This window comes from Tenrec ecaudatus, chromosome 10, assembly GCF_050624435.1.
Source record: "Tenrec ecaudatus isolate mTenEca1 chromosome 10, mTenEca1.hap1, whole genome shotgun sequence".
In the NCBI taxonomy this organism is placed as follows: Eukaryota; Metazoa; Chordata; class Mammalia; order Afrosoricida; family Tenrecidae; genus Tenrec; species Tenrec ecaudatus.
In genome coordinates, this window is record NC_134539.1 from 112,167,784 (window position 1) to 112,193,884 (window position 26,101).

Below are 26,101 nucleotides of genomic sequence, written 5' to 3' on the forward strand. Positions count from 1 at the left end.
TGAATAAATCTTTCAAGCATTTTCCTTACTAGAGATGGATGATGAAGATGATGGTGCACTGAACTCCCAAGATGGAGGCTTTTCATTAACTCTTCACTTACCAACTGGTTCCTTCCTGCAACCCGATCTCTAGAAAGCACAGATAACGTTCTAGCACAAGTTTGTAATATTTCAAATCCTCAGTGCCTTGGCAACAGCTTCAAATTTTATGGAAGGATCAACTAACACAGGTTTTGAGGTATAGTCTTTATTGTTAGATTATTCTGTTGTTCAAAAAGAGCCTGGTGGCATAGTGGTTACCCACTGGGCTGCTGTCAGCAAGGCTAGCAGGTAAAACACCTGCCGCTCCTTGGGAGCAAGACAGGATTTTCCTACACCAGTGAAGAGTCAGCCTCAGAAACTCACAGAGGCAGTTCTACCCAGTCCAGTAGGGTCACTCCGAGTCAGAATTGACTTGATGGCAGTGAGTATTTTAAAACGGGCAAGCCTCTGAAAGGGAAAAAACAAATAGCTTTGTGGCATATGTTGAGTCTTAAAGTGACTTCCTGCAGTGCTAATTTTAATCTCTTTATAATGGATTGATGACATTGTCTTGTTTGTTTTAATTGTTCATTTCTGTCCCGGCAATTCCCAAGATAGCTTTATTGGTATATATTTTAATCAAATATTAAAAATAGTAAAAACACTGCTGCCTGGAAAACACGTGTCCTTAAGCGATTGGAAGAACAGGAGGTAGGAGTATTTTATTGCGTGCCTGCACTTTGCCATCACTTTACCTAAACCACTAACTAAATTGCAGGGAGGGGCTGTTTCCTGGTCAGGTGAAAGGGACTGTGCAGTGAATCGGAAATAATTTGCCAACATCAACCCATAGAGGCACCAGGGATATGATTTGGTGGGAAAAGCCCTAGGTCGGGAATCCTAAACCTGCCTTGCTGTCTGTGCAGCATCACTCATTCAGGTCATCTGGCTAGATCCTGAATGTTTACAACCATAAACCAAAGGCTCGAACTCTCGCCCGTCTTTCTTGCTGCATCCTGTTGAACGCTCTACCATGACTACGTGTTGGAATGAGCTGGGGAACTTTGAAAAATACCGATGTCTACATCCTACTTTCAGGGATTCTGATGGAGTTAATTTTGGGTTTGGCCTGGCGTGGAATTTTTAAAAATTTTTGCAAGCGATTAACACATGCGGTCAAGGCTGTGAATTCGAAGATTAGAGGATGGACAGGAAAGCCCATTGTAAAATAATTTACTAGCATGGTAACATAGATTGTCAAGACTGTGGATAGGTTTTCGCCCATCATATCGCCAACTTTTGTTGATTTGTTTAAAGAAAAAAAGGAATCAGAATTCCCCGAGCCCTCAACACATAGGAAGGCCTTGGTAATATTTGCTTTCATTTGTGAATGTTCGGCCTTTAAGACTCAATTTTAAGGTCATACCAAAGGTTGGGGGGGGGATTGTTTTTGTATGAGGTATATAGAGCCGTGTAAGAGGCAGGACTTTGGGGATGAAACAATCTTAGAGAAATGCAAGCCTCCACATGTGACCTCCTCCCTGGGAGATGGACGGCAGAGAAGGGGGGTAAGGGAGACTCCGGATAGGGCAAGATATGACAAAATAACAATCTGTGGATTATCAAGAGCTCGTGAGGGATGGGGGAGCGGGGGAAAAAAAAGAGGGTCTGATGCAAAGGACTTAAGTGGAGAGCAAATGCTTTGAAAATGATTAGGGCAAAGAATGTACGGATGTGCCTTATACAATTGATGTATGTATATGTATGGATTGTGATAAGAGTTGTATGAGCCCCTAATAAAATGTAAAAAAAGAAAAGAAAAGAAATGCAAGCCTTTCATATCCTCCCAGGCTGGAACCTCCTTGACCTGAGCCACAGCTCTAGGGTCTGACATTGGGCGCCGCCCGGCAGGCTGGACACGGCTGCAGGAGCCGCGTGGGCGCAGGGAGCTCCGGGGAGGGGCGGGGCGCCGTCCTGGGTGACCCTCCCGACTCTGCGGACCCTCCCCGCGCGGCCGGCCCGCCCCCGCCGCAACGCCCCGCCCCGGACGCGGGTGGAGGCTGGATGCTGGCCGCCTGGCCGCCAGGACTGCACGGCCGAGCCCCGGGGCTGCGGCGGCTGCCTCCCCGCGACCCGGCGGGCCCAGTTCGGCCGCCGGGAGCCCGCACAGCTCACGTCTCCGACCGAGCTGAGCCCAATGCAAGCGACCGGTGCCCCAGCCGGGTGGGTGCCAGGATGCCAAGCTGAGCGCCTGGAGCCGGTCCCATGACCCTGAGTACGTTGACTCGCGAGAGGAAAGCGCCCCCCGCCTGCACCTGCAGCCTCAGTGGCCCCGACATGATCCCCTACTTCTCCGCCAACGCGGTGATCTCGCAGAACGCCATCAACCAGCTGTAAGTGCGCCGCGCGCCCTCCCGCCTGCGCAAACCCTCTGAAAGTTTACTTTGCGACGGCCGCCTTCCCAGCATCCTGGGGCAAGCAAGCCGGCAAGACGGTGGAATCTCAGCCCATTGCTGGGAAGTCGGGGGGTTAGATGGGGGCAGTGACGGGGGGGAACGGAGATGGAGGTGTAGGGAATTCGTGGGAGCAGAAAGTGTCGGGGAGTGGGGGTGGAGCAGACGATTCTTTTGAGAAATTTTCTGCTAAACTTTGGGAGGACTCTGGAAGTGGAGCCGTCCGAGTGACGGCCGAGTCCTCTGGCATGCCAGAGACTGGGTGGCCGGGTGGGGTTTCAAGCGGTCCTAGTGGAGTCAGAACCGTTGGCCGGAAACGCAAGTGACCAAACTCGAATTTTTTTGTATTTTAAAATAAATTTGCACGTGACTGTAAGTTTCTTTTGCAAACCATTCACACAAAGACAGTACATTCCTCACGGAAAACTCGGCTAAAAGTAATGGGGTTGCTTTTCTATTTGTCTCCCCCTGTAGGACTAGCCGATCACAACCCGAGCTCGCATGCTTCATTCACTGAAGGCAAGCATTGGAGGGCATCTTTAAATGACTGTTTTTGAAGTCGCTACAGTTGTTGTTGCCCTCCCCTTTCATTGTGGTCTATCTGTTCCTGAGAATTGTGTGCCCTGAAGTGTGTGCTTGAGCTCACATCACAGTTCACAGAACTCCATCTATTGAAACTGCATCTTTTGCGGAGTGGTTAGTGTTTCTTTACAAAGCAGCAGATTGGCTGGCTTAGTGTCCTAGTACTGAGTCCAGAGTGACTTTAGGGTGACCTGCTGAGATTCTTCTAGACTCTAGGCGCTGAAGCACCTCTACTGCCTCCCTCCCATGACCACACTGGAAAGCTTTCAAATATCCAACAACAGACAACTTTCCCTTGTCCCTTGTTAAAGGCCCGAGATTTCTTCATTTATTATTTTAACTGGTTACTCTTCTACCTAGTCAAATTTAACTTAAAGTTGTTTGAACTTTATCTTTTCCCCCCTATGTGCACTCATAGTGGATTTGCTAAATAAATAGGAAAAGGAAAAAGGGAAGAAGAATGGATGGCTCTGCTGCCATGTGCTGCACATTCTAGACCCAGTTAAATAAACTGCCTCATTTGCATTGCATTTTCCTGTGGGGGGGGACTAAAAAGCAGAAGTCGCGAAAGAAAAGGAATAAGTGAATATCTCCAAACTAGATAATCAGTCTCAAAAAAATACTGTTAAAAATAAAAAGGTCCTCTCCCCTCTCCCCTCTCCCCTCTCCCCTCTCCCCTCTCCCAAAGAAAAAAAAATGAAATAAATAAAATAAAAAAGGTAGTGCTTCTAAGCTTTTTAGGGGACAGGGGATTTTGAATCCTGTAATCAAATGTGTAGATTTCTTTTCCTCTTAAATAATGTCTTCGGGTCAATCATTTGACATCAGGTTTTACCCATTTTAAATATGGATATGCCTTTGTAGGATCATAGGAAATCATATGTATTCTAACGCTTTGCAAATGCGTTAAATGTGTGTAACAGTGTGCACACACAAACTGAGCAGTAATTTATAGTTGCCACTTGCTAACCACTTGTCACTGTGCTAATTGTTTAATGCCTATTGCCATTTAATCATCACCAGAGCCCAATGAACCAAGCTATTCTAGGCTATAGCGCTAGTAAGTGACAAAACAGTTTTAACTACTGTGAAAGTGATATTCTGTCTTAGTACTTACAAGGTCACTTTTGAGCCTTGGCAGTCTTATGAAATGATCTTGAACTGCTGACCTCTTCAGTTTAGTAGTGAAAAATGCACTTGCCATTGTCAGAGTTTTGCTGTGAAGATAGACCAATTCTTTAAGAATTTCTAAGAGTTATGTTTTTCTCTTTTGCCACTCTTACACCTCCTCCACCCCCACAAGAGACTTGATAATATTCCTTTTTTTCTAAGCTGCATTAATATTGCTTTAAAGGTCATGTTTATTTCACATCCATATTGTTACCAAGTTCATTATCATTGAAAATCTTAAGGGATTACTCTACATGAAATACTAAATTTTATGAGCTTAAACACATACATTATTAGTATCTAAAGAAAAAGTGCTTCATTTTGATCATCTAAAGTTAAATGGAAAGCTCCCCCAAACTTTCTGAGATCATATGAAAATGTTGGCTAACTAAATGTTGTTTTTTTAAATCAGACCATTAGAGCAATCTATGGCCTTCAAAATAATAATAAAAATAAAAGCCTTTTTCCTAAAAGGAAGTATTGTTTCTAAGACCTAGTATTCTAAACTTTTAATTCTGTACATTTCCCTGTAGTAACAGGTATGGAAATGGTGGTGATTGGTGGGAGCAACTTAGCAGATTTAGGTTGGTAAGTGATAGGTTTAATTGTTCTAGAGCAGTAGATTTTCCAGTTAGTTGAGGGATTTCTATGCTCTTTAACTATTTTAGATGGCAGTATTTATCAAAGTTCACGGTACTTGTTAGAGTGTTAAAAACACCACATAGAGTGAACCTGTGGGAGCTGGAACTCCATGGAATGGCCTTATTTTTCCAGGTCTCTCAGGTTTTCCTCCTTTGGCAGGGTGTAGTCATGCTACTTTTCTATTATTCTTTAGTAGTGGGAAATATTTGCGTTTACCAGCTTTGGGGTGAATATTTTACCTTACAGTAGTCTCCCTACAACGAGGTTGAAATACAAGGTGCTAAATATCTCACACCTCGAAAAAAATAAGAGAGAAAGAACTAGGTGCTGACCTGTAGTCATTCTAGTTCTGACATTGCCCAGTCCCTGATTCTGGTGCTTTTAGAATTCTTGTCAGCTTTTTTTCTAGTTTTGTCAGTTCATTAGTTCTCTTGTCACTTATGAAGACCATCCATAAGAGCACCTTGCTCTTTTTCAATTGCTGCCTCAGATTTGTTGTGGCTTTAGAAGACAAGTAAAAAAATCCTATAAATATTGTGTCAATGCAGAAATAGGCCCAAACGAAAAACTGAGGGGATTTCTGATGGGGAAAGTACTGACCTTTAGTGTATGGCCATTGAGTACCTATTTTGATGATTTTACTGGCCTATTATTTCTTGGCTGTAAACTGATATATATAGGTGAAATTATAAAATACATAGAGATTACTCTATTGAGAATTATATAATCGGATTAAGAGTTCTGCTTGCCATCATATAAAACTTACCAAATATATGATGCTCTTTTTGACAAATCAGTAATAAGAATGATCGAATCCATTACCAAAACCAAAGAATGGTTATTGCCGTGGTGTTAATCCTAATAGAAAAAATAAGATCATGTGAGCAACCCAGAGAATCAAATTAAGGAGAATTGGATCAGAGTGATCAAATGATTGTGACATTCCAAACCCTTCAGAATCTGTGTACGCTTTTTAATAAAACCAACATCTGAGCTTCTAATAAATGTGGAAGCCTATGTTATTTTTATAGAGCAAACATTTCAGTCTTTGAAAGGCAGTCACCAAGCAAACTGCCTACTGCTTTTGTGAAAGGCCAGCAAACGGCTTGTTGAGAAATCAGTGTCCATTTTTGTGTTGTAAACAGTTCAAGGAGGACTCAAGGAAAAATGCTGGGAACATTGCCAGTGGAACAGTGTTCCCGTTATGAAGCCCACGCTTGCGTTTTTGTTCCTAATCCTTGACCTGACTTAGAGATGCCAGTTGGTTTCATATGCGAGTTTGGCATGTGAAACAATTATCCAACATGTACATGTCCATGACATGGGAAGGTTCATGACATGGGAAGGTTGAAACAGCCTTATTTTGGGTACTCCTCGTGGCAGAGTGCTTTTTCAGTGTTGCTTTATCGTTGCCTAAGTGAGTGCAGATGTGCTCATCTATACATTGGGACTCAAACTTAATTCTTGTCAGATTGCTGCTCTCATACTTTTGCATTATGTAAGTCTGAGATATGCTTAAAATGTAAATTTCTAGACGATGCAGTCCAAAGACCACACTTTCAGAACCAGTACCTTAGTTTCCTCAGAGTCAGATTGGGCAAATCAGCACCCCCATTTTATATAGTAGTTAATCAAAGAACTCAAAATGCTGACGTTATCTACACAGAGAGAGCTACATGGTTTGCTATTGGCAGAACTGAAACTAAAAACAGCATTTCCTGTCTCCAAATCCAGGCCACTTGCAGTGTTATGGGGGACATCCTGTTACATACATCTTTGTATACATTTTTGAATGTTTCTTTAGATAACATCCCTAGCAGAGACTTTCTGTGTTTAATGGAATGTATATGGTAAATATTTAACACAGACTGCCAAATTGCTTTCCAAAAAGTCTTTAACACTTTGCTCTGACCAACTATACATTTAAAAGCCTCTCTTTCCTTCTATCTTCAGCAACTCTGGCAATAATAAGAATAACATTAATAGCAGTTGCCGTATATACTCGTGTATAAGCTGAATTTTTCAGCACATTTTTAATGCAGTTTTTATGGTAAAATTAGGTGCCTCGGCTGATATTTGGGCCGGCTTATACTCGAGTATATACAGTATATTTTGCTGAGCTCTATGTCCCAGGCACCAAAGCATTTTCTATATTATATCTCTCTTATCCTCAATTACAAGTGTAATTTATCTAAGATTACCGTATAAACGAGTTTTTCAGCACATTTTTTATTGCAGTTTTTGTGGTAAAATTAGGTGCCTCGACTGATAGTCAGGTTGGCTTATACTCGAGTATATACGGTTTATAGCTAGGATTTAAGTATCAAAGCTAGTCCGACTCCCCTGCTCTAAATACTTATTTGCAGTCTCTTTATTGTGTATCCTTTTATATTTTTATTGGTGTTTTGCATTTTTCTTCTGTGATTTGCATGTTTGTACTTTTGACCGTTTTTTCTATTGGTATTTGTCTTTTACAGTCTCTATTCCAAATATGATATGTTGCTTGCCTTTTAATTTTGTCTTGTATGACAGTTGTTCTTTTTATTAATTAATATCAATACATATGGAGAATCATTCCATAGTTCAATCACATCCAGCAGAATTGTACATTTGCTACCACAATCAATTCTCAAACATTCTTTTTCTGTATGGACCCCTTGACGTCATCACCCCTTCACTCCTGCCACCCACTCTGTCTCCTCCCAACCAAAACCTATAGGTTAATTAGTCCTGGTTTTCATGCCCCCCAAAATAAAAAAAAACATATACCGCAACTTCAAGAAGGTAACACACACCCCCCCCCACAATGACTTAACACTTCCGGGATTCCCACCCACTAATATGTACAATCAGAAACAAAACAATACATAAGATTTGGGAACCTAGATCAGGTCTATCATACATCCTGGGGGGAATCTGCTCATAAGTTTTAAGTGTAAATTTTAACTGTTCAAGTCAGGGTCTGCCTTTGACCTTATATACTCACCTCATTAATGCGCTCCATTTAGTGCCCACTTTCCTCCTGCCCCCCAGTTGTGGAGAGAGAGTTCACTGGGGGGTTATTTCCTGTGTGGTTCACAGTGAATGTTGGGCTCCCACTGTCATCCACAACCTTCTGCAACCAGTCCCTCCCTTCAACTTCAGATATGCTTCATAATCCTTCAGTGACTAATGATGGTGTGGGTCTTCCATGTGGACTGAGTTGACATTTCACTTACATGGCTGCTTGTTTGGAGACAAGCCTTTAAGACCCCAGATGCCATGTTATCTGATAGCTGGGCACCATCTAATTTCCTCACCACGTTTTAATATAGGACCCATCTTCTTCGTGTTCCCTTCCTGAAGGTGAGTGTAGAGCAGGGCCGTGATGTAAGAGCCCCAAAACCATTACTGGATCTATGTTTGTTTGTTTGGTCTTTCCATTTATTCTTACTTGAGAATTAACCCAAATGTCAGGCCATTGGATCATTCAATCTTGTCAAGCAGAATTGCATCATTACGTCCAAAATCAGTTCGCAAAGATCCTATTTCTTGCTAGGTAACTTGACTTCATCTCCCTTTTATCCCCCCCTTACCCCCCCCCCCCAGCCCTCCCATCCTACCTACGCTCCCTCCTCGATCCCTTTGTTCTACTCTCTCTATCCCTGTAGGCTCATCAATCCTGGGTTTCATTTACAGAAAAACTTATTTCACAATTTCAAGAGGGTAATCCCCACTCTATAGCACCTCTGAGATATAGCCTGATATGAACAAACAAAAACCAAATACATCAGAATGATTGTCACAGGTTTGCCAGCATAACACATGTCGTAATACAGCATGTAGGGCATTGTTGTAGCAAGACCTTATTTTTCCACCTATCAACAGCTCTCCCAAGTTGGTACAGCCGTCTTCTGCTTCCTCAGACACCCTGTAAGTTCTAGGTGCATCTGAGGTAGAGACCAATTCACTCTGGAATTCCTGCTTGGGAGCTCATTGGTGCAGCCTCTGGAGCATGTTGTGCACTTTAAAGATCCAGGATTCAGTGTCCCAGTGTACCGCAGCACCCTGCCTGGGTCCCCAGGATGTAATCAGAAGCCCGGGTCAATGTCCTTCCAGTTAATACCCCTGAAGTTTTTCTTCTTTTGTAATCAAATCTGCCAGTATTTTTTTCTATTATGACTTCAGGGTTTTGTAGGTTTTGAATATTTTAATTAAGACATCTGGCAGCCATAGATAAGAGATAAGAGCTCATGACATACGCAACCCAGAAGCAGGAATGGGAAGAGAGATACCACATGGGAAGGGTGAAGTGGGGGGAGGAGGGGAAGAAGGGAACAGATCACAATGATGGACACACAACTGCAAATACCCCTTCAGGGGAAAGAGCAACAGAAACCATGGGGGAAGGGAGACAGTGGTCGGTGTGAGACATGGAAATAATAATAATATATCATCTATGAAGGGGTCACTAGGGTGGGAGGAAGGTGGGGAGAGAAAAGAGGATCTGATACCAAGAACTCAATAGAAAGTAACTGTCTAGAAATGAATGATGGCAACATATGTACAAATATGCCTGATGCAATTGATATATGGATTATAATAAGCATTGTAAGAGCCCTCAATAAAAATTTTTTTAAACATCTGGAATTGATTTTACTTCTAGTGTGAAGTAGGGATCTAACTTTTTTTCTAAATGAGTAACCTTCCTAGTTCATTTACTGTTTAATTCATTCTCACTGTTGGTATGCTTTCTGTTCAAATATCAATGACCTCCTTATTATAGATTCAGTAGATGTCTTGTGCATCTTTTGATACCTTATGTATGTAGCAAGGCTTCCCTCATTGTTTTATTTTTTAGTAATTTTGTCTATTATTTTATTTTGCAGATAGATTCTAGAATCAGCTTGTCAATTTCCATTTTTTTAAAATCCTGTTGAATTCCTGTGGGAATTGACCTTCATTTAAATTTTACAGTTTTCTTTATATGGTAGTTACATGTTTCTTAATAGGTTTATTCATAGGTGTTTTATAAAGGTTTTCGTTACTCTTGTGAATGAGTTCTGCTTTCTCCTGACGTTTTCTAATTAGTTGCAGCAGGTGTGTTGTAAAACTATTCCTTCTTATATGTTTTTTATATCGGACCACTTTGCTGAATAGTTTATTTTCTTGATTTTCCTGCATGGGTTATTATATGATCTGTAAATGAATTTTGTTTCTAAATATTTTTACCTGCAGTTGTCTTAACGAGGACCTCTAGTGTAAATGTTAACTAGTAGTTGTGCTTGTGAGCTTGTCTTGTTTTCCACTTCTTAGGTTTTGAAAATAAGTGAACTGTATGGTACATGCTCCAGAGTAGACTTTATCTGTTAAGAAATGGTTTTCTGCTCTTTATTTGCCAGGTTTGTAAATTAGATATAATTGTGGAATTTAGTTGGCTGCTTTTTTGGACATCTATTGGAATTACATTATTTTCCCTCTCTACTATTAATACAATGAGTTTCTAAATTTGAATGGTAGTGTTCTTTTAATGTATTACAAGGTTTGTTGTTATTTTGTTTCATTTAAAGTATCTGCCTCAAGGACCTCCAGTATTTGTGGGACACTGGGACTGTCTCTGTATTTTGAGGGTCTGAACCAAGAAGCTCTCCTCTAAGTGTTAAACCTTTATGAAATGTTTGCCTTTCAACATTTGGCTTTAAATTTCCTTAGTCATATTGAATAAGTGTAACTATATTATCCGTAATTTCTGAAAATCTATCCCTTCCGTGACCAAGCTAATGTTTGTTTGTAAGATTTTGTCCATGTCTTGGCTTGGGTTTTTTTGATGTTGTTAATGAAATGTATAGTGATTGTATGTTTTTCATTTTTTGCTAGGTAAGATGGCTTTTGACAAATACTGTATGTGACACATACAAGGGAGACTTCAAAAAGTTTGCGGGAAAATGGAATTAAAAGATAATGGAATTTTCCCATGAAGTCCTTTGTTGATTCCTCTCCATGTGTCCTAATGGACTCTCCTTAGTAAGCTAAGTAAGGTAGGGTGCAGTATGGAAGGAGTAGTTGCGTCTTAGCAGTTCTATTTTGTTTAAAATTTGAAAACATGGGTAACATAAAGGCACCTGGAGCGGCTGCACATAGCTGTGATTGGATTCTCCTTAGAGCTTCACTTTCCGCATTATGTTCTCCATCTCTCAGCCAATAAATGCTTTCCAGCCGTTGAACTATGTGTCATTGGCACCCCTCTTCTGGCGGCTCTTCCTTAGATTTCTCAGTCCACAGAGCTACCTAATGAAAGTGAGCCTGATGGAAATTTGGTGTTGTCTACTACTGTTGTTACTGTTCGACAGTGTAAAACCTGTTTACAGTGCCAAGGTCAATAAGGACATCAATCATTGGAGAGTGTGCTTCTGATTGCGTACCTTTAGCACCTCTAGTCACAGCAACCCACTCCTCCCAGGATTGTGTTGTATTCTGCAACTGCTACTGAGCAAGGGATTACTGAAGAGCAACTTTGTTCTTTCTTTTGCTGCCAGTGAGCATTCACGAAATCCTAGGTTTATTGTCCTGCCATTTTATAGATGACACATATCCTTTCATTGTAATTTATCTTTCCTCTTTATAATTTCTGACAGCTCCTTTCTGTTGGCTTGCACTGTGCCTGCAGCTTACGTCCGTTCCCTTTTGTTCCTGCCTTTTTTCATCAAGTGAGGGAAAAAAATAGGTTCACTTGAACCTATTAGTGAATCTATTTGAATGATTGAATGAATGACATACTCCCAATACCACATTCCCACTGCAGGAGAGAGGTAGCTCACTGTCTAGGTCTTTTTTCTAGACTAGGTATCAAACTGACATGGTCTTTTGCTGACTTAATCAAGAGTCAAACTATGTATCTACACTTGACAGGTGCCATTGTCCTGTATTGGATGTGTGTGTATGTGTATGTGTGTGAGTTGCCTCCTAAATGAGTCTTGGCTCTCACCATGTTTTCATCAACTGCTATGAGACTTAGGTGGCTATTGAAAACCAATTAGAATTGGGTGCAGTTTGTGAAGTGAATCATAGCCAGGTTCTCCTTCATGTATGACTCGTTAATTGTCATTGTAATGTATGTTCTCAGTCGTTTTCTTGAACTTTGTTTTTGTCATAAGTTCTGCATTAGAAGTAACTCCCAAGAGGGGACCCCTGGACCAATAAGGTCTAAGCTCCAGCAAGACACACATACTCATCAGTATGATACCACACAATGAAGGTCTTTATTTCCTCCAGGGTGGCAGGCTGCTAGATTTTCCTTGGTCATATCTCCAGCTCTCTACATAGTGTTGTGTGTTCTTGGGTCTCATAATGATTCTTTTGGCCCTTACAGTTTCTAAAATCTCTTCTGCAAGTACAAACAAAAGGTAATCAGGCTACTTCTGTCCCTTCATGAGTCAGGTTCAGGTAAACTGTGCCACATTACTGAACCAAGTCCATTATAATTTCAGGGTAGGAGACACCATTCACATCCATTGCTGCCCATTCACCTTCATTTTCTTTACTTTCATCCCAGACATCATTTAGCTCTATCCTTTCTAGTCTGCGCCGTTGACTGCCCCACCGTCTTCTAATACGGAGTTTCCTAAAGCGGGTGCTTCCACCCCCTAGGGGTGCTTAAAAAACAAGCAGATACCTAATCTTGGATTAGGACTATAGTACAAATGTGTTTCATTGTCAGCGGGCACTGAGTAATTTTTTTTTTCTGAAAAGAGAGCAATGAGCCAAATAAATTTGAGAACCTGTGCCCTAATACCATGTCATTGTCATTGTTGTTACCATCAAAATAAGCTTCGGGTTCCATAATTCAGGTAAGCCCGCCTGTGACAGTTTTGTCAGGTTGCTCCTCAGATTCATCCTCAGATAGGGGTGGGGAAAGGTGTGTAAACCTGTGTAGACTAGAGAAGCAAATCCAGGGAGAGGTTTATATACAAGAACAATTGAATATTCACATCCCAGCCCAGTCCAGATCAAGTCCATAAATTTGATATTAGCCCATATGTACAATACCAATCTCTAAAGGCCTCTTCAGACTCTCAAAACACATGCAACAATGCCGGATTCAGGAAGATCACGGGCTACTGGGTGGGAAGTCTTCTGGATCCAGGGGCATTATAAGCATCTCAGAGCTGGCAGGGTCTCCACGTGGTTCCTTCAGCTCAGGGCACTGGCTGTATCAGCCAAGATCCATGTGGCTTCTCCTCAGGGATGTGAGTTGAGAGAGAGCCTCCAGGGAAGTGAGCGTAAGTCCCGCCTCTAAGGAGCTATTTATCTCCTTAGCGCCTCCAAATGAGGTCATCAAGCTGTGACCTGATTGGCAGGCCAAACTCCACCTCTTCACTCATAAGCCTTTCAAATTGACAACAGATTATATAACTACCACAGCGGGGAGAGAAATAATCTAGAATGCTTTCATTCTTCAAAGAGCCTATTTTTTAAAAGGGAAAAAAATTTCCCCCCAGAAAAACATCATTCCAGGTTCCGCAGAGCCAGAATGATAACCAATGTCATACCACCACACCACTGAGAATAGATGAGAGAAATTGCGTACTCCACATCTCGTGTACCCATGCAAACAACCAAAGGGTTTTGTGGTGTGGAAAATTACTACTGTAATGCCTTTATCTTCATCACAAAAGAACTACTTACCGCGTGTAAATCAGAAGTCTTCGACAATTTTAAGAACTGTACATAAAGTACATCAAAGATACTACAACACATGTTTGTACTGCATTGCACCTGAAAATATTCACTTAAAAATTAAATTGTCACCAAAAGACACACCTTCCAAATAACATAGAGAAACCCCTATTTATACTTAGAAGGCTTGCCTCAATCTGCAAAAGTTTTAGCGTTTTTTTGAGAGACACGTTTTACATGATCATACTTCTCGGATGCACCACCTCATGAGCACAGCGACTTGGTGCCAATGAATGTTTCCCCTAATATAAAAAGTTATGTGTTTCTGCCAGATGCTGGCACATATTTTAAAATGAGATATTACACCACCACCCCCTCCCCAAGAAACCAAAGAGGCAAAATACAACTGGGATTTACCCAGCTCAGAGATCATGAAAGGACTAGAGTCTTATCTGCTACAAAAATGAACAAACAGTAATTGCTAATTCAGTGGTTGAAACCAAGCATTCGTTTATGATTTTTATTGACTCTTCTCTCTTTGGTAGACACAAAAACACTAGTCTTCATCTTTAAAAGAGGCATGACATGTCTCTTTAATACTTTTTTCATTATTTCTAATCGTTGAATAGAGACTATCTCCCTAAAAAGTGGAATTTTAAAACATTTTCTTTTAAATCATTTTATTAGGGCCTCATACAACTCATCACAATCCATACATTACATCAATTGTGTAAAGCACATTTGTACATTCACTGCCCTCATCATTCTCAAAACATTTACTCTTCCACTTAAGCCCCCAAAAGTGGAAACGTTTTTTAAGGTTATTAGATGTGTTTACATGTAGTGAATCTGCAAGACGCTGTGGCCTTGAAATAAGAAGGAAAACTAGTGCTCCCTTGCCAAGGGTGTAAAGGCGCATCTGCTCTTTTTTCAGCAGAAGTATAGCATTGTGCATCTGTATCCACTTCTGAGCTTTTGTGAAGTTAGTACAACCGTAACTGGCATAGAACCAAGAAAAAATAAAAAGAACTCTCAACTTTGGTCTCATTGGAACAATGGTTAGCCAAGTTTACTAAAGAGGAAATGTGAAAAATAAAGATGAACAATAAACGTGCTCACTTTAAGAATTCTTACTGGTTAGCCTTTTTTTAAAAAAAATTATGACTACTTGGCTTGTGTGTGCTCACTTGTATTCACCCCTGATATTGAGCAAGTTTTCAAAAATTGCACCAAGAAATCACCACCCAAAGCCAAATAAAGAAGGGTGTAGGCCTGTTTCCAAGAGTTGTTGGACCTTGGGATACTAGAAGGACTCAAACGTCCACAGATCATCTTGCTCACATCTCTTGAGTCGCTCTGGTCAACATGAGTCTTTGTTTTAATTATCAGATGTTAAACTACCTAGAGACTAAAGAACAGTGCTGGAAATGCTATCACGTAGTTGTTTTGGAGTTTCTAAGGTGAAAGGGCTCTCTTAAGAAATAGCTTAGCTAATTTGGGAGCCCCGGTGGCTCTGTTGAGTAAGCATTGGACTGCTAGCCACAGGTTGGCTTTTCAGACCCACCAGCCACTCCAAGAAAAGAAGGTGAGGCTCTCTGTACCCATAAATATTCGCAGCCTCAGAAATCCTACAGAGCCGTGGTTCTCAACCTTCCTAATGCTGCCAGCCTTTAATACAGTTTCTCATGTGTGGTGACCCCCAACCATAAAATTATTTTCACTGCTACTTCATAACTGTAATTTTGCTACTGTTTTGAACCATCTTAGAATTATCTGATGTGCAGGATGTCTTTTCATTGTTATGAATTGAACATAATTAAAGCATAGTGGTTAATCACAAAAACTATGTAATTATGTATTGTGAAGTATTTATTTCTAATTACAAATAAATGGAATTTTGTCTTGAAGCATAGTATACCATGGGTAACACTCTTCATGCTGTATACTTGTATGTGGGCGCATCTGCATGTGGGCAGACCTACCGGGAGAGGGATAGAGGAGCGGTGTCTCAGGGTTTCTAAGACCATGGGAAATATGTATTTTCCGATGGTGTTAGGCGACTGTGTTAGTCTGGGTACATTAGAGAAACAAATCCACAGAAACTCATGTATAAGAGAGAGTTTTATATAAAGGTTAAGTGGGCATCAAGAAAACATGCCCAACAAAAAAAAACATGCCCAAGCCCACAAGTCCAACATTTATTCATTAACCCATATGTCCAACACCAACCCACAAAGTCCTCCTCCATCTCACAAAACAGACGCAATGATGCTGACTGCAGGAGGAAAGCTGAGTCAGTGAATGTGTAAGCATCTCAGCGCTGGCAGTGGTCTCCACACCGGTACTCTAGCACCCAGGGCTGCATCGGGGTAGGTCCATGTGGCTTCTCGGGGATATCTTACAGGAAGTGAACCTTGCCAGCTAAAGCAGAGAATTGGCTAAGGCAGCTACACCCTGGTCTGACCATCAGAAATCAAGAGACCCTAGAATTAGAAAGGCAAGACTCACTGAGCCATTTTTCCCTCCAGCCTTCAGTTAACCCCACATGTGCTTATCGGCCAGGTTGGCACAATTAACTAACTCAGTGGCCCACAGGTTGAGAGCCGCTGCTGTAGAGTCAGCTTTGTATTGTTGGATAACGCAGGATGTTGGTACCACTAGCATAATTAGATTTAACTCGACTGAGGAAGTCACTTGAACAGCTCTTAATAGAGATGCCACTTCTTCAGGATGCTCCTCTTTTTGTCCTGTTAAATCATTGTCTCCTAAAATTAATTAGTGTATCCAGTTCTCATAAACACACAAATTTTCTTTTTCCTTTTTATTGTGGATTAGATGACTGTTTACAGAACAGGTCATAGTATTCAGCAATTTATACAGATTCTAATTCAACTCACTACTATGCCACTTGACCTTGGTGTTCCCTGAAACTATCATTCTGATCTCCTAGACCCAATGACTTATTCCTGCAAGGAAATGCCCCCCCCAAAAAAAATCAATTTCCTATGAAATCACTTTTATTTGGGGGGAGTAATTTTCAGGTTGAGAAATTCGGGTCGTTAGGTGTCCATACCAACTTGATGGCAACAAGTTTTTGTCTTATGGTTTGTGAGGGAACATGAACACAGACCACTTTAAAATATAAATTTTTCTTACTAAAAGATGAGTGAGAGAAATAGATTCAAATAATGAGTGATGTGGAATATTTTTGAAGACTCAAAGTAGATTTGGTGTGGAGGCCATTCTGTCAACTTTACCTCCTCCCCCGATAGACTCTCACACTCAGTTGTTCAAGTACTCCATTCCTTTAGTCTTCTCTGCCGACTCTCTTTCAAGAGGATACTTTTGTGTCGCAGAAGCAAGATAACTACTTGCCATGGGCTTCCGTGGTTAAAATAATAGTGTGGTATCTGGATGAAACAGACCTGAGTTCTAATCAAGAGTTCTTCCCTTCTTTAAGCTATGTGTCCTTGAATATGCTGTACAATTACCCTGAGCCTTTGTTTCTTCATCAATAAAATGGAACTGATAATACTGTGAGGATTAAATGTCACATTTGTAAAATAATAAGCACTCAGTAAATGGTAGCTAATATTTTTACTGTTCTGTTCTTTTGGCATGAGCCAAAATGTAGGAGAAAGAATCAGAATACAAAGTAGCATCCCAGCCTGGTGAGAAAAGTTCTATAATTTGTGTGATTACTGTTAATTATCCATATTATATATGCAAGAGATGAGAAATACAAAGATAGGCTTCTTGCCTTAGGAGTCTCTGGCTGATACAAATGGCCCTCGGCTGCTTGGAGGCTCGAGTCCAGCCAGAGACACTCTGGAAGAAAGGCCTATGATTTGCTTCCGAAAATTCAGCCACCGAAATCCCTGCAGTGCACAGGTCTACACTGGTGCCCACGGAGTTGCCCTCAGTCAGAGTCCGCTCCATGGCCAACTGCTGGAGGTCCCTGCAGTTAGCCTGCTCCAAACCTGTTGAGGAACTAAGATTTGTCAGTTAATAAAATCACTTAATAAAGACACAATCTAGCACATGCTAAGTAGCAGTACAATGGCCTCAAACACAGGACTGTGCTGTGTTTCATTCTGTTGTACTTAGGTCCCTGTGGATCCAAACTGACTTGACAGCTCCTTAGTACGACTCAGATGAATGGTGCTGTTGGTGCTTTGGGTCTATAGAGGTGAAAGGGTATTGTAGATACGTGTATTAGGAAGGCTTAATAGAAGTAAGAGTTGAGCTAGGACTCTGACCTTTATTTCCACCCCTCATAAAGTCATAATTTGTGTAAACAGGTGTGTTAGGGTACTTCTGTCATGAGGGAAGAAGAAGGCAACTCTGACAGCTATGTATATATTACTAATAATTAGCTAACAATGTTATTAATCAGAGCTAAGGAGAGTCCAAAGAGTCTTTTATATAGACTGGTGGTGTTCTTCGGGAAATTGGCTGTGAGCCGATTTTGAGTATATTATAAAGGCAGGATTTTATCAAAAATCCACGGGAGTAGACAGCACAGTAACCAGTATGTGCAGACTTCACATAGTTTATTTAGGAAGGCTGCCAGTTTTACAAGGCTGTTGTTATTAAATCAGTACTAGTGACTGGGAGCACAACGTGAAATCCCCACAGGGAGCATAAGAACAGAAATCATTAAACTATCTGCTAGTGACTTTATGATTTTACACACACACACACACACACACACACACACGTCTTTCTCCCTTCTCCCTCCAGCCCCACCTCATGTAATCCAAAGCAAAACCACTTTCTTTGCTTCCTCCAGGTGCTTAGCTGTAAATATTACATCAGCATCACATGGTGGACGAGCTGGTTCCCAGGGCACAGAGGGCTTTTAATATTTACAGTGGAGTGAGCTATAGAAGGAAGGGTGCTGGTTGTCATTTTCCCCTTTTCTTACTCACTTAGTTACCATTTTAATGGCTTGGTTGCCAATTATGGCTCAGTTTATTTAGAATTGTATTAGCAAAGCATAACTTCTAATTTCTAAGTCAAATACACATGGAAACCATCCCAACAAACATGGGGATCTTTCATACATTTAGTAAAGCCTGCAGTTACACATCAAGATCAAGAACTGCATAAAATGCCATATTGCGCTAACCCAAGTGATAGCTTAATGATACTAGGTCAAAGCTTTGTTGCAGCTACTACAAAGTTGGCAGATTATGTCCTAATGGATTCTCTTACATTGAAAGAAATGGCAAACTAGACTAGGCAAGAAAAAACACATTTCCTTGTAGCGATTTTAACCAAACTAATTTAAACCCAGCATAATTTTTCAAAAATTTAAAGAATGTAGACTAGCTAGTTATCTCTAATTACGGATTAAAAACCATCGTTTTGATTATACATTTTTACTTTTTTTATTTCATACCTCCTTGGAAATCCTTAAGTACGTCTGTTGAGAACCCACTTAAGCCCTGTCTCTGGGCGTGTTTGTTCCTATGGCTCTCTCTCTCTGTTGGCCGGCCTCGGCCATACACTCATCCCACTGCAATGCTCTCATCTCCTTTTGTTGCTTGTGAAAATCCTTAGCAAGTGATTATCAGAAAATGATGGTGTCATGTTTATTGTGCTTTTTAAAACATCTAGTCTTGATTAAAAATCAGTCTCCATTAAATTCAGCAAGGACTGAATGCTGATGCTCTTCTTTATGGTAATTTTATTAATCTGTTTGGGGGAAAAAAATTTCAAATGAAGAGTAGTCCCCTTTCCTTTAAAAACCAACCAAACAAAAGCCTATCTGCCAACACACAATAAAGTTGATAATATCTTCATTATCACTCACTCAAATTAAAAATGGACTTGTTTGGATTTAAAAGAAAAAAAACTAGAACTGACGCTACTGGTATTTAACAATGTGAAAGATATTGGTTATTTTTAATAGCTGCAAATAATGTTTATTTATGATAGAAAACCTCGAATTCCTTTTCCCCCTCAAAAAGCAAAGCATTATTCTTCTCTCTCACAGATAATCCCTGTTCAATACCTCCCAGACTTTTCTGTGTATGCTTTTCTAAAGTGGAATCGTCTTACATCTACTGCTTTGTAACCTGCTTTTTTTCCTTGTTTTAACTTTAGCATATTGAGGACATCCTGCTATTGTCCTCCGTACATTTCTTTCATATCCTTTTTAAGGGTTGTTTGTTTTCCATAAGACTGATTCAAATTTTTGCCCTATTGTTGGATTATTTTTATTGTGTCCAGCGCTTTTTTTTTTTTTGCCATGAAAGAATATGCATGCACCTGTCTTTGTACACAACCTCCCAGGAAACATCCTAAAGCTCATTTCTGGGGTTGATAAAAATCAAAAGTTGTATAGAATTTTAGGGCTTTTGGTACCATTTGCTAGTTTGTTCACCAGAAAAGTTTATGTACCGCGTTACGTTCCCAACAGCAGTTGTAGCAATTTATACCTACGGTATTCCACTTGAAATAATAAATACAATCCTATCTTTTAGTCATCTCTGCTACTTGGAATTTCAGAAAAGTTGATCTTCATTTGTCTGTGCTGTCAAAGCCCTTTCATGCCTATCAAAAATGCCTCCATATATAAGCTCTTCAAGTACAATTCCTGGAAAGATGAAACCACAGCACACTGGGAGTTAAGATGAAGACACAAATTATCCTGAGACATTTTTAACATGTGTTGTGTTTATGAGTTAGGTTTGCTCCTTTTTGTTCTCTCACGATTACCATGTTAGTAGATGCAGAGCAAAAGATAAGGACCCTGCGGCAGGACCGCTCCTGTGCTGAATAGACTTCATTGTGCGCTCTGTTTAGGAAATGTCGAATATCACTGAGATTTCCCCTATTACTTTGTAAGTAGTGACACAGACATTTTAAAGGATAATGTTGACATGTGACTATGTCTATGAAAAAGAGGAAGGCCCTTGGAGGCAGAGTGACACAGTGGCTGCGTCAATGGGTCAGGCACAGGAACAACTGTGAGGATGGCGCAGGACCAGGCAGCGTTTCCTTCTGGTGTGCAGATGGTGCTTAGGAAGCAGAACGCACGCGATGGCACAAAGTTAGAATCCCTGACCCTGCTCACTGAAAGCATTGGGCATATTTCAGAATTGAGTAGATTAACTTTGTAGGGAATAAGCCATTTAAAATCCTGAAACAAGTTTCCATCTTTGACACTAGAAGAATGTTGGACGTAGAAGGTGAAGAGCCGTACATGTTTCTTAAAGTTCTAAGAGTCTCACTTTGCCACCGTAAGATCTAAATAGTACCCACTTAGGTCTGTGGCAGAAAGAACGGAAAAAAGAAAACAGAAGGAGAAAGTGCAGGGTACAGTTGTGTGCTGGCTTCAATGGTGTTGATTGTCTGCCTCTGCCTGAAACTAAGCTCCTTCTTACTGAAAGAGTGTGCTTCAATCACGGGCAGAGAGTGATTGCGGGTGAAGTTTCACTTTCCGCGTGGCAGCAGTCCTGGACATGATGCTGGGACAGAGGACACGTTCAGCACCTTCGCTCCAGATTGTATCTCCACCAGCAGCGCATCTCTCACATAGCAAGCCTTTGTTCTCTGGAAGGTGGACCTCTGTAGTTGGTCTGGCCAGATACTGCCAGAGACCAAAGGTGGCAGATAATAGAGTCCAAAGGTCAAAGTGAACTGGTGTGAGGTCAACCTGGCTTGAAGAGAAAAAGCCATCATTTGGACCCGCAGGCTTCAAAAATTGAATTGCATCCTGGGAAATGTTCAGTTCTCCATCTTCAGCCCTTCAGCTCTCACCAAAGAAGAGCTACTACCTGTTCCTTCAGTAAGCAGGAGTAGAAAAGAAACCGCATTTAGAAGACATGAATTCGTTGAGTGGGATTTTGTTGGGGATTTCACTCTAGAGAGAGGAGTTCTGTGGGAAGTTCTCTCCGCTTAGAAGGAGAATGGCGGCAGGCATGAAATAAAAAAGCCAAAGATAAATCACAATCAGTAAAAGTCTCTTTTTGGACTTAAGAATTGAAAATCCATTAGCTTTGATTGAGGTATCTCAACTGCTGGCATTTAGATCAGCGGTTCTCTCTCAGCCTGTGGGTTGAGACCCCTTTGGGGGTCAAACAGCCCTTTCACAGGGGTCACCCGATTCATAATAGTAGCAAAATGACAGTGATGAAGTAGCAAGAAAATAATTTTATAGTTGGGGGTCAGCACAACATGAGGAACTGTATTAAAGGGTCACAGCATTAGGAAGGTTGAGAACCAGTGTGGGTCTTTGGATCTGTTATCATTTGTTTGCATTTCTAATTAAGTATAACACTTTTTCAAGTGGATTTTTACTAAATATTTTGCTAGCTTCAGAATTTAAGGGCTACTAATAATGTGGTTACCAGCCTGATTTAAAATCTCTTTTGAATGATTGTCCTTTAAATTACTATTAACCCTCACATGCAGTCACTGAAACTAATTGTCCTTGAATTTCTTTCTAGTCTGGTGGCAAGATCGTGGACAGCATCAGCTGCCGCAGGGCCCAGAGTAAAAATGAAAATGCAGAGCTCCTTGATTTGTTCTTTTAATCATTTTATTAGGGGCTCATCCAGCTCTTATCACAATCCATACCTACATCAATTGTGCAAAGCACATTTGTACATTCGTTGCCTTCATCATTCTCAAAACATTTGCTCTCCACCTAAGCCCCTGGCATCAGCTCCTCATTCTGCCCCTCCCTCATGAACCCTTGATCATTTATAAATTATTATTTTGAGCTCCTTGTTTAAAAATTAAGAATTTCAAGATGTCAAACCAAAAACACAAACTCACTGCCATCTAATCGATGCCAACTCATAGAGACTCTCAGACATGGTTTCTGAGCCCATAACTCCCCAAGATGTATGATTCCTCCAGAGCCACCCTGGTAGGATCATGGGTAAACCCTGGGATGCTAACTCACGGAAAAAAGATGAGGCTGACTGCTTCCATAAAGACTTATCGAATAGGTATCAGAAATTCAAAACCAGGCAATCAAATTGACGTGAAGGAGCATGGACAAAAGTAGTCACCCCAAACCCACCTGTAAGATAATTGGACTGTCCCTCGCAGGAGGGATAATACATCCAGGGAGCAGGGTAGCATTGATGAAGCACATAAATATCCTATAGCTATTTACTATTTCCTCCCCTTAATATTATGGTCTTAGTTTCACCTCATTAATCTGGTGATACTATATATCAGATGTCCTCAAACTACTGCCCGCAGACCACATGCAGCCCACCGAGGACATTTATCTGGCCCACCAGATGTTTTTGCCCATTTGTTTTTTTGCTGCAAAATAAGATGTGTAGTGTGCATAGGAATTTGTTCATAGTTTTTTTTAAACTATATAGTCCAGCCCTCCAACGGGTCTGAAGGACAGTGATCTGGCCCCCTGTTTAAAAAGTTTGAGGACCCCTGCTGTGTATGTTCATCTCTATAATTAAGGTCATCCTATGCATGAAATCCAAGATAGAGAAACCCTGCAGAAATAGTAATGGGAGTCATGATTCCTTGAAGGTATGGCAGGGGCGGGGTGGGGCAGGGTGGGACGGGGCGGGACGGGGTGGGGTGGGAACAACAATAGCAATGATGACTGTAGAACCCCACTCAAGGGGAGTGAATAACAGAATTGCAGGTGAATGCATACATTGCAAGGTGTAAGATGCTGCGTAAATAAATAATAGATAATATAATAAGGGGTCCTGGGAAGTAGGGTGGGGAGGGAGGAGATAAAGGGGAACTGATATCAAAGAGTTCAAGGAGAAAGAAAATGTCTTGAAATTGATGGTGGCAGCAATTGTACAATTATGCTTGAGCTAATTGAATTATGGGTTAATAGTATCTGTAAGAGCTCTCAATAAAATGATTTTTGTAAAGTCTTAAAATCTTGGAAGCTCAATGGCAGTAAGTTTGTTTTGTTTTTGTTTTTTATACTTCTTCCGTTAGTCCCTGTGAGCTTTCCCTAGAATAATCTTTCCGTCCATTGGGCTCATGGAAAAATCAAGATTAGGGTTTTGCTTAAAGAAATGTTATAGTTTAAAAAGTGCTTTTGCAATTGATTCAACATTCAATTAAACAATTACCCTTTTGAGACGGTATTTCCCCCTTCACTTTATAGTTAAGAAAATTAAGCCTCACACAGATTAAGAGAATTTCAAAAGGTCAGCCAACTGGTAAGGGAAATTCAAGCCCGTGCTGCCTATTGTCATGTTTCAATCACTATATTCTCTCTAAGTGTGCAAAATCAAGGATAACGGTGCTAGAATATCTCGTTTTCTTAAGATCTGTTTTACAAAACGTTCCACCAGTTGGCCGGAATACCTGCTGGGACACAAGAACAACTAGAATTTGGTTAGTGATCTACAGTTTGTAAGTAGGTTTTTTTCTTCCATTATTTCCAGTGATTTTTGTAGTAACCTGTGAGATACAGGTGTTTGAATATCACTTTACAGGAGAAAGATTGAAGTTCATAGAAACAAAATCACTTCTTCAAGGACATTTAGTAAGTGAAAGGGCAATGCACAAGCTAAATTTTCCAGAAGAACTAGCACATTTGTTTTGGAAGAAATATAACTAGACTGTTCCTTAGAAAGGAGATTGATTAGTGGACTTAAACAACGATTGTTTTCTTCTGTTGTAGATAGACAGGGTTCCTGTGTTAGTCTGGGTTTTGTAAAGAAACAGCACCAGTGGCATTCATGGTTTTAAAGAAGAACTGTATCTAAAAGAAAATTTATCAAGAAGTAAATTCATGTCAAGAAGATGGCCAACTCTAGGCCAATAAAAGTCCACAGGTCTGATGCTAGCCGGGCACCTCATCAGACCCATGTAGCTACAGTTCGAGGATGCCAAAAGATGACTGGAAAATCAGGGAGATCGTGGGCCAGTGAGTGCAGAGTCAGTGAATGCAAGAGTAGTGGAAGCAGAGCAGGACACCGGCAGTTCTCAGAGGTAAGCACAGGGTCCCGGCAAGGAGAAGGGGCAGAGAGGGAAGGGAGAAGGCATGCATCCCCAGAGTCTCTCTTATAAGAAGGCCACTCCTCCCAGGACACATTGTCGGGTTATTACTTGATTGACAAGTTGGACTCCCCTTACACAAGTGCAAGTGTGACATAAAATCTAACTGCCACAGTCACTGGGTCAAAACCAGCTCAGTGAAATCTAACAGCAACATAGTTGCCTCTAGTTAATTTTATCTCTCTACCTAGTAAATAGGGGTAGTGATAGCACTGTGGGGGTGAAGCATTGATTGGGCTGTTAACCACAAGGCCATTGGTTCAAACCCACCCATCTTTCCTAGGGAAAAAGGTGAGGCTGTCGGCCCCTGTAAAGATTTACAGGCTCAGAGACCCTATTTAGTATAGCTATGAATCAGAATCAATTTGATGGCATTGGGTTTGGGTTTTTTGGATCTAACAATTATACTAATTACATATTATGTTCTAGATACTAAAAATGCTGCAGTATACAATAAAGACCAAGCCTTGGCACTTAGAACTTATATTTCAGAGTTTAAATAAGTAATTATAAATAAATGATCAACTAATGACATTGCATAATGAAAAACAAATCAGGACCAAGAGATGAAAGTAAGCCAGGGAGAGAGGGGTGTACTGCTTTAGTGAAAATAATCAGGACATGGATAGGCCATTATTTGAGCCACAAAGTGAAATGTATAATTTTGTCTGAATGTGTGAATCAGTTTTTTACTTTAATAAATATTTCAAACAATATGAGGCCTCTACATTTATGGGAACAGTGTTAATAGATGAGGATTATTAGCGCTTTTAAACTAACTTTCATGGTAACAGTTACATCTTGTAATTAATCTCATTTCCCATGTAGCATAGATTATAAAATCATAAGATTATTGAAATTCTAAACTCATTAATTCATTTCATGCTGAATCACTTATCATAGACAGCAATGTTTAGTGGATTGGTCATCTAAGATTTCTCACATGGTTAGATATGAAATAATCAAATATTATGTTCTGGGTAGCTATTAAAATTTTACAAGTGTCCAGTAAGTCCAGGAAATGTAAAACTTCATTTATTGGTCAGATTTAAATTTCATGAACTTTAAAATCTTACCCAAAATCCTTTATTATTCTGAAATTCTAATATGTCTATGCTTTAGAGTTTCAGCAAGTGAACTTCACCTAATTTGGAGGATTCTTTATCATAGAAGATGTTCATTGTCTAGGGATTTCCAGAAATGGGGAGAAGGAAGGATTTGGCATGGTGGAGGACAGAGAGGTAGATGATCTTTCATAGGATTTGCTTATTATGTGTTTCAAAACAACGGAGACTAAGGGATTAAAGAAGACAGCTTCTTCAAAATTGGCAAACCTTATCTTTCCGTATGTGTTCCTTCTGGTTTCACAATGGAGCACTGTTTGGATCTTGTTAAAAGCTGGGCTTTTCTCTGCAAAAAGGAGAAGACAAGGGCCATGGTGGGGAGGATATTGCTTCCCACACTGGCCATCACTTTCTTTATGGTGGTTACCAGGTGTTTGATGGTTGTCTTTCAGACTGTTGGTGAACACGCTGAAGTCATGGGTCTGTGTATGACTG

The 26,101-nt window shown here is 40.6% G+C and overlaps 1 protein-coding gene across 3 annotated transcripts in view; it reads left to right on the top strand.

Moving 5' to 3' along the window:
• Positions 1–26,101, top strand: part of SSH2 (slingshot protein phosphatase 2) — a 256,657-nt gene that overhangs the window by 132,527 nt on the left and 98,029 nt on the right. Inside the window, exon 1 of one of the 3 annotated variants that reach the window (XM_075561266.1) lies at positions 2,106–2,414. The exons of the other annotated variants lie outside the window; for them this stretch is intronic. Within the exon in view, the coding sequence (XP_075417381.1) occupies positions 2,287–2,414 (128 nt within the window). The 5' untranslated portion in view covers positions 2,106–2,286. Of the gene's footprint in view, positions 1–2,105; positions 2,415–26,101 lie in introns of those variants that run through there. 3 annotated transcript variants of the gene reach the window in all.